This window comes from Numida meleagris, chromosome 2 (assembly GCF_002078875.1).
Source record: "Numida meleagris isolate 19003 breed g44 Domestic line chromosome 2, NumMel1.0, whole genome shotgun sequence".
NCBI lineage: Eukaryota > Metazoa > Chordata > Aves > Galliformes > Numididae > Numida > Numida meleagris.
Genome location: NC_034410.1, coordinates 53,731,993 through 53,747,181, shown reverse-complemented (window position 1 = coordinate 53,747,181; position 15,189 = coordinate 53,731,993). Strand labels below are relative to the sequence as shown.

General features: G+C 40.1%; 1 protein-coding gene across 2 annotated transcripts in view; it reads right to left on the bottom strand.

Moving 5' to 3' along the window:
• TGFBR1 (transforming growth factor beta receptor 1) overlaps positions 1-10,652 on the bottom strand; it is a 38,409-nt gene extending 27,757 nt beyond the window's left edge. Inside the window, exons 1-3 of one of the 2 annotated variants that reach the window (XM_021388374.1) lie at positions 9,928-10,652; positions 2,720-2,971; positions 1,887-2,129 (exon numbers count right to left, since the gene is read on the bottom strand). In XM_021388374.1, the coding sequence (XP_021244049.1) occupies positions 1,887-2,129; positions 2,720-2,971; positions 9,928-10,468 (1,036 nt within the window). In that variant the 5' untranslated portion in view covers positions 10,469-10,652. Of the gene's footprint in view, positions 1-1,886; positions 2,130-2,719; positions 2,972-9,086; positions 9,222-9,927 lie in introns of those variants that run through there. The other variant, XM_021388375.1, reaches the window with a different exon arrangement.

The window sequence follows — 15,189 nt, the reverse complement described above, 5'->3', positions numbered from 1 at the left end:
CATAAGTTAGAAAAAAAAACTGCCAGACAGTACTTTGAAATTGTTTTTAGATATATTTGTTTTAAAGGAAAACCTTAAAGGCTTCCTCTCCTAGGTTTACTGAAGTGGTAGGAACTAGTACACTGCAGAAGATGACTTACACATAGTACATACAGCTGCTCTCTAACTTTAAAACAACAATTTCTTTTTTATTTTCTTTGGAAAAGGTCTGTATCTGTAGACATAAGTAAATAGTTTTGTGGTTGTGACAGCACAACAGTTTGTTGTGGCTTAACCCTGGTAAACAGATAAGGATTGCACTCCTTAAGCTCTGCTCAGAAACATCTAAGACATGGGTACGTTATCAATGCTGGTTTTAATCACAAAGCCAAAATGCTGCATCATACAAGCTACTATGAGGAAGACTAACTATAGCCCAGTCAAAACCATCACATAATTATGACATAGCTTTTTTGCATTCCAAGAAACGTGAGTCTTAACATTCTCATTCTTTATTAAAACTCTTACTTCTGTACACCCTTACAAGAAAAACGTAACTGGAAGACCAAGTTCAGTAACTGCATTTATAAAACTGTACCTCAATGCATTAGAAGTTTTATTAATCACTTTCATCACTTGAATTTGGTATCTTTGTCAGTAAATAAGAAAACTGATATACACCTGAACTGCTACAGCTCCAGCTCTCCCCTGAAACCAACTTTACTCCGTCGTGACCAAATCACATTTGAACATGCAAAAAACTCTCAACTGAAACTTAGTTATTTACACAGTTAGCATAACCTTGATGAAAATGTGACCAAAGACTATTTATTTTAATCTATATTCCGAACATGTTCAGCAAGTTATGTTGATTTTATATTATTTGACAGAGCAGTGGACTCTAAGCAGTTTTACCAGCTACTGTCAATAGGAAAAAACTACAAACTAGGTTTAGTTTGTTTCTATTATATTTTTTTCCTAATTCTGTGGAACTGAAGAATTCAGAAATTGATAATCAAATACAAACATTCACTGACAGAAAACAGCACTGCGAAAGTGCACGGATGTTTCAGCACATACATCTATTAGTAGGAGGACCAACTTTTATATAGTAGAAGGCTGATAAGAAGTTGCCATATACATCTGGTACCTCACGCCCACAGGATTTAAGTAACTTAACTCCGACCAGAGATTAATTGATCTGTGCAATATTTATGTGATGCATCATCCCACATCAATGCTTACTAAGCCATATTTATATGACAGACCAGCATAACCCTATTGGCAACTACGTCAGGACTACAGCAAAAACTACATGCAGTAAACAAGACTACTACCTCATCCTCCCAGAGGAATACCTATTGAAGTCAGAATTAAAAAAAATAAATGAATTATGAAGTCAAAGGATAGAAGTTCTTTGTACACAGTATGCAGCTATTTGTAACTGACATCTTTTCTGAGGAGATAACTGGTTAAAATACTAATTTGTACTTAGAATATCTTCATCTAACAATAGCTATACAAATTTTTAGTGTAAAGTTAAAAGAAACAATTCCACAAGTTTCTAAAGTAACACAGGAGATAGGAATTTAACCATGCTGTGCAGAACAAAATGTACATGACTGGACCCTTAGTAATAGCAGAAAAAATATTTACAACCGAATGTACAATATTCCTTTTCCATAACAGACTGAAGAGAAGAAGTATCAGCAATTCTGCATGATTTTATTTCACTTATTTCTATGTACTGGAATCTGTACTGATAACAAATGAATCTATATGAAAGCAGCATATTTTCTAATCCCTTTTCCAGTTACTTGTAAGTTTATTTGACTTTTTTTTTAAATAAAAATTGCAAAGCTCTTACAAAGCTTTTAAACAAATTATTACTACAAGCATGACATTACCTGACCCAGAGCCTGAAGTTGTCATGTCATAAATTAAATCCTTTAAAGTAGTTCCTTCAGATATAAAGGGACGATCCAACGAAGGATCTTCTTCATTTGGCACACGATGATGAATTACAGTACGGTTATGACAAAGATACAGAATCAGCATCAATGAAATGCATACAAAGCAGACAGGTCCAGCAATAACAGCTGCCAGTTCCACAGGTCCTAGACTAGAAGCTGGCCTTCCTGGAGTAGGACCTGATGGTAAACAAATAAGACAGTTTTACTATTTCCTTTAATGTAACATCATGAAATACATCGAGTTTATTTACTACATGTTATTTGAGTTACTTTAATACGTTCGTTAAGAGCTATTCTTCAAAAGTTTATTGCACAAAAAAGTATTACAATGAACAAAACTAACTATTTCAAAGAACATTCAGAGTTGGAAGGGATCACAAAGGATCATCAAGCCGAACTCATGTCTCCTACGCATGACCACCCAAAATTCAAACTCTACGTGTGAGAGCATTGTCCAAACACTTCATGAACTCTGGCATGCTTGGTGTCGTGACTATTGCCCTGTGAGTGAACCTGTTCCAGTCCCTGATAGTCTTCTTTTAGGGTGCAAATTCAGTTTATAATTGACTTGCACAGAAGCCTTTAAAACTGGCCCTACTGTTCCTACCCAGAATTGGAATGTCTTATTCCAAAGCTCTTTAAATCTTATTTGCAGAATTTAAGGTATACTTCAGACCTTCAAGTTCATCAGCAACTTCAAAACTGGAACTCTTTCAGAATTTTCCATTGTTAAAAAATAATAAAACAAATACATCAAAAACTATTACCTGGCGTTGGAATTGGAAGTTCTATTTTATTGCAGTGGTCTTTGTCACAGCAATGAGGCACAGTAGTAACTCCATCTCTGGAGGACTGTGCACAAACAAACGGTCTGTCTCGGGGAATCAGATCAATTTCTGCTATACACATGCTATTGTGTACAACTCTATCTGCAATCCGCGTTACTGAGGTGAAACAAAGCCCATCCGTCACACAGGTAAAGTTGTCTTTTGTGCATAGATGGCAGTAACATTGTAATGCTGTATTGAGGAAAAAAACAAAGGTTAGTCGTGGCACCCATTTTGAATCACAAATCAACTTTAACTACCAAAGAAACATAACCCTGAAGAACAACAATACAATGTTCTTCAGCAGGACAACAGAATCAGGAGATACACATATGAAAGAATGCCAAACAAATTTGAAGTCCTCTCCTTACACAATTATGGAGAAAGTCTGCCATGCAAGATGTTTCTCCAGGTAGAGAAATCCTATTAGTTTCCCATTCTAAAGATAGGTAGATGTACAACACTATCTTCTAAAGATAACTGCATGATGAGTGTTCTTTTTCAAAACCAATACAAACAATGCCTTCTGTTTTCGTTTCTATCAGTCAAGGGAGAAGTTTTAGTAATTGAAAGATAGGATGCTGCTGGCTACCTAAGTAGATTAAAACTATATACTATAGCTTTAATTTTTGCTGAGGAATGAACATATAAATGCTTAATTCTCATTAAAACAAACAACAAAACCCAAATCCTAAACAACTCCCAAACTACTTAAGAACATATTCTTTCACACAAGCAGAATATGATTTAGACTTTTATTTGCGAAAACGCAAGAAAACAATGCTTTAACATACTCAGGTTCATGGTTTACTAAAGCTATCAACTGAGTTAGTAATTTGAGGGCAGGGATGATATGGCAGACTAATCACATACAGGAAGATGTGAAGATCTAGTTTCATTCTTTAAATAGAAAAATTTCCTGGGAAGTCTGTTACTACAAACTTTTCTCCCCTCCTTCCCATACATGCAGTTCCAAAGCAAGAAAACAGTGCAATAAAAATAAAGATATCAATATACTGACTCTACTTGCAACAAAAGCTGTATGACGCCCTTGAGACAGAAGTGAGGATATGCTATTGCAGAAATGAAAAAACAGTAGATTAAGGAAGAAAGGAGTTATCTGTACGCACAAGCACTGAATTTATCGAATGCTGCGCTTACTTCTCAACTATAGCTAGCATAGAAACTGTGAGTGCACGTAAAGACTGAAGTGTAGAGACTCAGACAAATACCATAACATCAACAGCCAACTCAAAAAATGCAGTGAACCATAAACAAATCTCTTTAAAGGGTACAAAATTTCACATCAAATGGATATTAAGGGGAGTACAGCGGAAGATGCCCTGAAACATGATACTTGTTTTTTTTCATGGAAACTGGTTTCTTCACAGAGTTTAAGATAACCACTGCTTGAATTGTCTTGGATTTTCCACCCTTCTCTATCCTTGGACAACATGGACGGGCTAAAAGATGGTGTGAAAAGACAATCTGATCTCAAATATCCATTCCTTCTCAAATTCTTCATTCTAAGTTGTACTCCCTTTTCTGACACCTTCTGACAGCAGGATTTTCAACTAAACCAAGATGCACTGTTTTCCATCCTCAGAGAAATAAGGAAATTCTTACTGCTCAGAGTTCAACCACGAAACATTTACCAAAGGCACATCAACAGGAAAATAACTTGATCTACACTTCAGCAAATTTTGTTTGAATCTGAACTGATTTCTACAGCATTCACAGATTAATATTTATTTCTTTCCCATGAAGTTTTCAGAATATAACTTCATTTAAAAAAACAAAACCAACAAAGAACCAAAAACTTGCAGGCCTTTATCTGACTCGCTTCATCCAATAGTTTTTCCTCATTAAATCATCTTCCTGGCTCACCATAACTGCAGATGTATCTGAATGCCTAGAGTAACAAACTTTCAGTGATTTGTTTATTTACATTAAGTCATGGTACAAAGGATAAGTTACATGAAGTAAAAAAATAGGTTTAAATTGACCTATTATGTTTATTCATCTCCCTGATCATATACAACTTTAAAGATCCACTAATATCGCTCATACTAAATAAAGCATTTAATAAGTGTCTCACCCACCTTATTGTGTTCCCACCTTTCCTTTGTTACAGTTCCCAGTGTCATTTTATTCAGAAATTTATACTTTTACCCCAGTTTTACACCATTATCTTCTAGTCTGTTACCAAGACAGCACACTGCTCACATACAACTAAATGGCTTTCAACACAAAGAAGTCCTTACTTCCTCCTGAAGCTACACTCCCCATTCCCTCTTTTAAAGAGGAATATAATGCCTAATCAGCAACAGGCAAGCTTCTGGGAATACAGCTTTTTGCTGCTCTCTTGTGGACACATTCTTAGGAAAAAACCCACAAAAAAGCATCAGCCACCTTCTTCCTTTGCCATTTAGAATTCTTAATGTCTTACAACTTAACTGTGTAATTGTGTTAAAAAAAATCTGGTAACAGGAAAATCAAATTAGGTATCATTAGCAACAATCCATATCAAGTGTAGAGGAAACAACTGTAATACCCATGCCTACACCTCACCTTCCAGTTAGTTATTTGTACTTAAAGAACAAGTGTACAAATGTATGAACATGTTGTAGATGAGATTTAGCACTACCGGGATAAGAAAGAACTGCTTATCAGAATAATTTAATTGAATGCAAGTGATGCCTCCTATTTATTTCAATGGAAACTACAACAGATACAAAGAGCACAATAATGCTATTTGATAGAGCAAATTCTCACCTACAAAATGCTATTTTTCAGAGTCACTACCATTAGCTACACATTTGTGCGAATGATGAACAAGAGTCTGCATGCTACACTCGCAAAAATCTGCACCAGCAGAAGTGACTCGCTGTCACCACTGCTGAATTGCACCACCCCCTGCCTCACTGTGCTCACATCCATTTTTTGGTCTCCATTAACATTCAGTAAGCATCTATGAATGTCAACAGATGCAATTTTTTTCAGCATGGAGGAATTCAATTACCTTTGCTTCATCTGCACCTCCGTATCAGATGCATTTTGTCAGATTGCCCCTCTACTGCTCTCTGTCGCACAGCATCAAAATGTAACAGAATATTGGTGGGAAGGTTCCACCTCAACTGCCATATATTTGCCTCTGACGTGGTGGACCAATGTAATAAAATACAAGACATTACTTTTGGAACAGCCTTAATTTCAGCTACAGTGGTTTGATAGCTACATGCTTTAAGAGAATGACTACTGTATCTCATCTCTCAGAGCCAATAATATATTTCGGGTATAATGCAATCCAATGAATTCTGAATCTAACCTCTCCCCCCAGCAAAGCTACTATCACAAAAAGCTCTTGCAGAAGAACTAAACCAAAGTAGAGAAAGTTTTAAAGCTTGAATTCAAGTTTTAGTCCGTGTTTCAAATGGCTCAGAATATTTCAAGAAAAATTTATTTACAACAGTGTGTGGATGCAACTATTAGCACAAAGCCCACAGTGCAGATATAATGAGCTGGGAACATAAATGGGACAGAAACTACGCAGCTTGTCAAGAAGCTGGTTCTCCAGAGCTCCATTATTAATACTATAAGCAAAATGTGAACAGAAGATAATTAAATGTAGCCTACCTACTTAGGTTTGAAGAGTTTTTTCCAAGTATTTATTGTGATCTCAAAAGTAACAAAATTGCATGAAGCCTTTATTTTGAAATTAAACAAAAACCTATGAGTCAATGTGTACTATTCGTTCATGTCCTGCAAAACTAATTCATCTAGACAGTTCAGCACAGATCACCATCAACCAAATAATTTGTTGAAATTCACATGCTCAAATGTCTTTCAAATGATGCTAACAAAGTATTAAGTAGATAAAACTTGTGCCTTCACTTTTTAGAACACCTCACATCTCAATACCAGTAATTAATAGTTTTATATTAATATTTTTCTCAAATATCTTTGTTTTAGAAATTTCAAGTCAAATCAGTAGTCACATGGCTTCAGGCCCCAAGAGGAACATTATGCTGAACAAAAAGCTCCAGATCCTTCCCTTGTGATAGTATAACTCTTCTTCCATAGAAAATACAAATGACATCTTGTAAAACCAACAACAAAGCAAATGCTAGAAAGAAAAACTGCACCACCAGAAGAAAAAAAAAAAATCATGACTCTAGTTCCACAAGTTGTAATGCTTGAGTGGAGAAAGGAGCAAGGCTACCGTATATCAGAGATAGCAAAAGATCTTGGGGGAGGCAACCAAGCAAGTAGTACCATTTACTGGTAGCTTCTTCCCCTCTCCAATAAATTTTGTTTGTCACAAGCAAAAACATAACTCAGAAAGGTGATGTTGGCTTCCTATACTCTTATTCATACACTTCCCTCAAACAATACATTTGACTTATCTCCAAACTCTTTTAAGCTGAAGATATAAAACTGTTTAGGTACAATATGCCTAAGACATTTTTCAACCGTGGCATTTCAGGACCTCTGCTAAGTTATTATTCTCACAAAGGCACTAGTCAAGTTAAATTCTGTAAGGTGACAGCACTGGTTATCAAGTTATCAGGACAGCTTTTACATACACTTCAGCCTTTGTTAAGTAAAGCTTTCAAAGAAAACACAGTTCTTGGCAACCAGTGATGCACTCAAGAAAGCAAACTACTTCACTGAGGCACTATCTATAACTTGCAGGTAACAATAAAACCTCGTGAAAAATCCCAGCTTTAGTGAAGCAGTATTCTGTTCTCTATAGTGCAGGCAACAGACGGTAATATCTGTTAAATAACTCATCCATTCATGCCTCTTACAGCAAAATATGTAAAAACTGTTTTGATTATCTTTCGCAGAACAGCATGGTTTAGAACATCAAAGTAAGTTTAGATTAAAACCTGGGTCTTTACCTTTTAGTTTTACTAATTTTATGAAAAAAGAAAACACTCATTTGTACTTTTAAGTATACTTAAGCATACAAATCAGATTTCTGTTCTTAGCCATGTTAAGGACTAATTGAGTGAATGCAAGAGTTTGCAGGAGGTGATGCCCCAGGATTTCTGAAACATTAAAGGTTATTTGTGGCCCACACAGTTGATTTCTGTTTTCATTTTTCACAGACTGCCTTACAGATTAGGACTACCTGAACAGTAGTTCAACTAGCCATTGTTATTCATGACACGTCTGATCTCCAGCTAAACAAAAATGAAAGGATTCATCTGCACAATAACACCAGCACACTGCAAAACAAAAGCATCAAAAAACACTTAACTTTTGTCAAGGTAGGACATAAGAATGCCAAGTAACAGTAGAAAAATCATATGTCATGCTTCTTTGTCAACTTAGACCATGGTGTGCGAACAAATTCATCCCTTTAGTAGCAGAAGACCTGTGTATGAGCTATGGATTAAGCGCCCTGGAGCTCCTATTGCCTTGAACAGGACTGACATCTTTTCCTTTCCCGCTACTCCTTGCTTTTTTTAAAGTAACAGAAACAAAGAAAACAAACACTGACACTTCCAATCTTCAGGTTTTGCATGGAAACTTACTGTCTTATTTTCACAAGATTAATGAGAATTCTTGACAGACCAGAAGCATCAGAAGGGAAAAGAACAGTTCAGAACTCAAATCAAGTTAAAATATCCTTTATCTAGATTGGATGTGTTACACACAAAAGTTATAAATTATTAAAGCCTGCTGCACCTTTTCAAGAACACATGAAAATAAAACAGTGGGTACCTTAAGCTTAGTTCACTGTTTCTATACCAAAGATTCTCCACTTTAGTCAGTATGAATAGGGACAATTAATGCTGCATTTTAATTAAACAAGTTACTTTAAGAAATACTTTCTTTACTGTGTAAGCACCACCTTAAAGCAAGTTGTGAACAGCATGCAGAAACCCCAGACGTCTTAAAGCTTGAAGAAAGTTGTGGTGCTTCTCCACTTCCTCTTTAAAACCCAAAGCAACATACAATTCACAGATGTTAGAATTCAGGAACTGATGGTAAAATGCACATTTTGTGCATATGTTATCATCGTCTAATCACAGAGTACAGAAGAGCCTAAACTAATTAGAGCCAGGCGTCTGTACTTTTGTGTATCACATTAGGACACGTACAGAACCGCTATCCAAAGAACAAAATATATGTTTTTCCTTTTTTTTTTTTTTAGAAAACACATTTCTTCCCTTCCCGAATGGTGATATCAACTCCCGTTTAGTGCATTAGCTCTACCACAACACAGCTCTCCCACTAGAGACCACAGATACAGAAAGGCCGAGGGAACAAAACCATTTTACCACTCGACACTCACAGAAGACTTCCTTTCCTCAGGTTTTAGTACTCCAAAAGCAGGCAGCGCTGACCGTACCGAAGGCTCGCTGCCTACACAGCGCAACGTAGTCGTCAGTGCAGACACCGTTGCGACACACAGCGCAGCAGGCACCGCCGCAGTCCCGTCCCCACGGGACACCGAGCTGCGGCACTCATGCCCCGGCCCCTACTGGCCTCGCCGCCTGCCAGCGCCCCCGGCATGCCGACAGGACCCGCGGGTCGCAGCGGCGGTTCCAGTCCGATGACGACGGCGGCACTCACGGCAGCAGACAAGTTTTCCGACGAGACCTCCTCCGCGTAGGCAGGTTCCTCCGGGCTGCTCCGCTCAAGCCGCCGACGCGAGGAGCGCTCCACGCCGAGAACCCAGAACCGCAGCGCCTCCGCGGGCGACTCGCGCCCCCAAGGAGCGGCCGGGACCAGGCTGCAGCCTGCCGGCACGGGAGCCAGCGAAGGAAAGGAAGCAAGCGAGCTGCCGCGGGCAGCCGCCGCCGGAGCCCCGGAGGAGCCGCGTCCAGAAAGAACGGCGGCGGGTGCCGCACAACACCGCGCCCATCCCGCGCTGCCGCCGCCCCTCCCTTGGATCCGACACCGCGTTCGGCCAACAAAGGGACGAGCCGGGCGCGGGCCCCGCAGGGCTCGGACACCGGGGGGGCGGCGACTCCGCCCTAGCCGGCCCCTCCGCCATGTTGTTGAAAGGAACCGACGGGGACCTGCGGGCTGCCGCCTCCGCCGACACTCTCCTCCCCCCGCCCCAGGCGGCGATCGCTCGCTTTCCCCTCCCCCCGTTCCCCGTAGGCACGCACGCACACTCACTCACTTACCGGCCGCCCCAGGCAGAAGGACCGCGGCTACCAGCAGGCGCAGGAGGGCCCGGGGCCACCGAGTGCCCCGTAACGCCATCGTCCGGTCCCGAACCCGCAAAGGCCGTGCGCGCACTCCCGCGCGAGAAATCCGCCGCGCGCCCCCTTCGCCGCTCCTCCCCCCTCCCGCCGGGGAGGGAAACATCAACGCACTCGCACCTCCCCTCACGCCGCTAGCGTAACTGCTGCGGGGGCGCTGCCTGATTGGCCGCCCCGCCCCGCTCCCCGTGCGGCCCGCCCTCGCGGCAGCTGCGGGGAGCCCCGACAACAACAAGCGGCTGCGAAGTGAGGGCGTCGTATGCCGCTGAGGCCGGCGACCAGTCAGAATTACTAGCCGCTGGGCCAGTAAGGCGGCAGCGAGGAGCCGCTGTCGCTCGCTCGCCCGTCGGAGAGAGCTCCCGGCAGGAAGTGAGCCGCCATCGGCAGTACGGCGCAGCGCGATGAGCTGAGCTGAGCTGCTTTCCGCACACACGGCACCTCGAGCAGTTCCGTCCTCAGGCATTGTCGCCTTTCTGCAGAGGAGCCGCTGGGAAGCCTCTAGGCGCAGTCCGGGCTCAGCGAGGGTCACCGCCGCGGAGAGGGCTCCTGGCCGTGGCTGGCTGGAAGTCGAGGGACTACGGTGGCAGACTCCGTCGAAAGGAGCTGTGGGCAGGAGTTGAGCAACTCTTGGGTTGTCTTAGGGCAGTGGAAAAAAACCATAGCGTCTGAGGGATCCCTCTTTGGAAATTGCGGATGGGACGTGAACCAGGAGAGGCCCTACTGCTTTCTCGCCGTGATTCTTTTCTGTGACCAGCGTTGTTCAGTCGGGTGCAGATGTAGCACTCAGGCACTTGACAGTCCACTCACTTGGCATACCTGCGAGGCAGCTTTGCGTTTGTGCTACTGCTTCTGCAGCCTGTTAGCAAATCAGAAGGAAAGGATGGGGCTTCCTGAAGTATGCAGTTGTAGCGTAGAGCCTGCACACATCATTCCTTTGTGTAGATAAAACACAAAGCTGGTCCTGGTGTGCAGCTCCATGGTTATTTTGCAGCCTGTTCACTTACCCCACATAAGTGCAGGAATTATTTGGGGGTAAGAAGCAAACTTGCATGATCCAATGAGCTGTCTGAAGTTCTAGTTAAAAGCTGTGGCAGCTAGGATCTGCCTGGGGTTGTTGTTTTTATCCCCAGCCTTATTAGCTTTTGTGTGGTGGGAAAGAGGATGGGCCCTCTTTGTCCCCCTTCTGATCACATAACCACTGTCTCAGTGGTTACCTGCTCCCTCTGGAAATTTCCCTTCTCCTGGCTCCTTGGTGCCCTGGCTCCTGTACCTGGCTTTTGTGTTCAGATCCTGAATCAGTGCAAAGACTCTCAATTCAATATAAGTTTATATACTGCATTTGTTGCTAGGCTTGCTTGCTGTGTAACATAGGACGAGCCAGTACAGGTCACAGATGTTTCTTTACTTGCTTCCTCTAGTCACTGCTTTTGACAGATTTTTGCAAGCTTTATGTACTATTCTGTCAGATGATGACTTCCCAGTTCAGTGTTCTGGACAAAAACTTTAACGCTCTTCAGTGCCACACTCAATTCCATGTCTCAGTGATCTGCTTTTTCCTTCCTATTTGCAGTTCTGCTAACGTATCCATCGTAAAAAGTCTTGTTTCTCCTGCAGTACAGATCACCAGGATAAAAATCCTGATAATGTAACAGTTCAAAGTGAAGTAAGTATTTGTTAATTCAATCTTTTTCCCTTTCTTTCCTAGCAATGATCAGCATTACATACAAACAGAACGTAGTTAGTTTTTCTCTTGCAAATATTGTTTTAGTGACAGCATTCTTTGTGACGGATGTTGGACTGAACATCTGGATTTGATACTAATGCATGCTGTAAGGAGCTACTGAAGTTGACATCACCAGGCAAGCATGTTCTTAGTTACCCATATATAGAAATGAGCAAGGGATTAATCCTAGTAATATGCTGGCGGCAATAAGAAATACTGAGACATCTTTTAAACTCATAAAACACTAAAACTATATCTTAAGAAAATTATGTTATACTTGGAAAAGACACCCACTATTTACTTTGTCACCACAGGCCATCTGAATTATGGATGAACCACAGAAAATCTCTCTGAAGGAAGGCAGGGAACAGGAAACAATGAGTAAGTGAAGGATTTCTTTCAGGGCTCCCAGTTCAGTCTTAGGGGAAAAAGTGAATTAGCATCCTGAGCAATGTTTGGCTAAGTCAGTAACTTGCAGGTGACAGCTCGCCAAGATGGTTTCACATCACTTTGAAGTGATGAACAGTGCCAGCACATATTATTTTCAACAGGCCTTATTGTTCTTTCGTAACATGCACTGTGTAAGAGCCAAAGTAAGCTCAAGGCTGAAGCAGCAACTACAAAGCTACCTAAACTGAATTTGTGGATACAGAGTCACCCCTTTTCCTGCCAAGGGGCTCTTGACCTTAAAAGGGCTCTGGTAGAGAATTAGATCTTGTTCATGTGGGAAGGTCACTGACCATGAGGGTCAGTCCCCCTTTTTCCTGTAAGATTGATCCCTGTGTTCTTCTGTCATCTTTCTTCTGCTCTTACTTCTGCACTCAGTTATCCTTTTACATTATTTTTGTGTTCTGGTTCCTTCGTATGAGCATCACTGCTTCTAGTGCAATCACGGTGGTCTAGGTAGGACTTTTTTGCTGTACAAGATGGAGCAGTTAGAAAAAAAAATGCAAAATACAAATGAAAGCTTGAGAACATTTAAATTAGCAAGATCGCTCTGTTGGAATTAATCTGTTTAGATTGACCAAAATGGTTTAACCTATTTTTAAGAATGCTTGCTTACTGGATTGAGTAAATCAGGTTGTTATACAGAGAATATCTGCAAACTAAACAGAGGATTATTTTTTGCCTTTACTAGTATACAGTATTTAGACACATTACACAAAATAAACAGCACCCACAGGAAGATAGTACTAGTTTCATTTCTGTTAAGAATTACTGTCAGATTTTTCTGGAAGGTGGAAAGTGAAATACTTGAGATTATTTGACAGGTTCCGTAATGTAAAAAAAAAAAACCAACAACAAAACACTAAGGATCTGCATTGAACATTAGAACATTAAAATATAACTAGTTTTGAAAAGGGACAAATAATATAAAATTGTACAAAATAAATTGTTCTGTGGATTGATCTATGATTAAACTCAAATATTTGAATCCTTCTTTTATAAACAGATTTGCTTAATAAAATGAGTAACGATAAAAATAAATCTTTCTGCTTTTAAAGTAAAGATGTATGGAAAGATGATAGAAAATGTTATTAATGGCAACCACTAAGAGCTCTATTAGTCTAACAAGGCTAAACAAGGTATTCTAACTAATCTGTCTTCCTACAAGAAAATATGCATTGTTAGTGCTAGAGCAAGAGGAAATAAAGATATTGCAAAAGTTTATTTTCAGCTTTTACAGCTTTCTCTCCAGGATGATTAGCTAAATTTTAGGTTTTTTATTTATTTTAAACCCCAAACTATATGATGCACTGTGATAGTTACAAATTATGTTCAGCAAGAGGAAAAATACAGAATGTTTAATATTTTCAAGTCAATGTAATTAACTATTTAAAGAAGAAAAGAAAAGCCAGAAACCCCAGTCCAACAATAAAAGATAAACCCTCGATTTTCCCAAGCAGTCTTATTCAGGACAGAAAGGATCAAAATAATTATTTGCATCCCTTTTCTCTAAGCACAAAAGTTAGGAAATGTAGCAGCAGTCTGTGATGCTGCTGAATCAGACACAAGCAGAAGAAAACATTTTTTTGATTGTCACTGCTTTGTAAAATACCCCAAATTCTTCCATCTATAACCATTATAAACATTGCCTCATTTGCTGTTTCATGCCTTCAAAACTAAATACAGTGAGATTTTAGGTATGCAAACCCAGTTCATTATCTCCATTAACTTTGTGTCCAATAAATCTTAAAACCTAAACTCCCTTTTCCTTTTAATTTGCTATCTTTGAAACACCAGATCTGTATCTCAGAACTATGAATCGAGCAGCGCATCTATGCACCACTTCACTGTACAGCTGCTTTGGTTCCTACAGCTAACACTAATTCTACAGCTAATGAGTTTGCAGACATATCACAGAGTTGCAAGTTCTGTTAAACCATGTGAACTTAGTCTTTCATTCTGGCTTGTGCAGTCTGTCATCTGCCAACTTTGTTTCCTACATATATGATATTCAACTTCATTTCAAATCAGGTGTGGATGTATTCAAAGAAAGCAGTGTTGACTATAACTTTCATTAAAGAGTGGTCTAATTTATGCTAAAGGCCGTGAGGAAGCATATAGTCCAAGGCATGTTACTAAACACAGAAGTGATTAAGAAGACTGGTTAGCTTGGGAGTGGGTATCTAGAAGACTGACATCATTGAAGTCTGGAAATGACAATGGACTGTACTGTACGTCCATTATTATTATAAAGGCTTTATATGTCTGAAATTACAGCCCTGAAATTACATGATTAACTCATCTATGACTCTGCAGTGGAGGATAGATACATTAAAGTAGTCTGCCTTTAGGTATGAAAGCATACTTTTTTTCTGTGCAGTTACAGGTCTTACCTGCTTGAACTCTACTTCTACTAAATTGATAATGCAGGTAATAATTTATATCATTCTTCTTTTCAAGAATGATCAGTTTCTTCCTATACTGGAACCAGTTTTCAGTTTGGACTCATACTTCAGAACATGAATGGGGAAAGAGCAAGGTGTGTAACTTTCTGAAATACAATGTCCCTCTGACAATGCACAGGGAATAACGTTTTCCTATTGTACCCACTAGGAGTTAAGGCTTCTGTGAGTTTGACAAGCTGGACTTTTTCAGTGGAATTAGGGCTTGTTAGAGACAAGACATTATTTGAGCAGACAGAGCAAGTGTCATACAGGTCACCTGGCACTGAGTTATTTGTTTGCCTACATCTGGTAAAATATTTTTTATATATTTGTAGGGACAGGGCTTTTTCATGCACCTTTTAAATTAGGAGCCAAGAGATGTGGAATTCCAGTCTTGTCTTCCATTGCTTATTTCTGCTGATATTTCTATTCAGTTCACAGATACATGGCAATCCACAGGATTATGATGTTGTGTTACACCACTTTAAGCATGGCTATCAGTAGAACCCTGAGCACTGATGTCTGAGTGCTGACTATCAAACTTGCCATGACAAACTGATACACTCAACA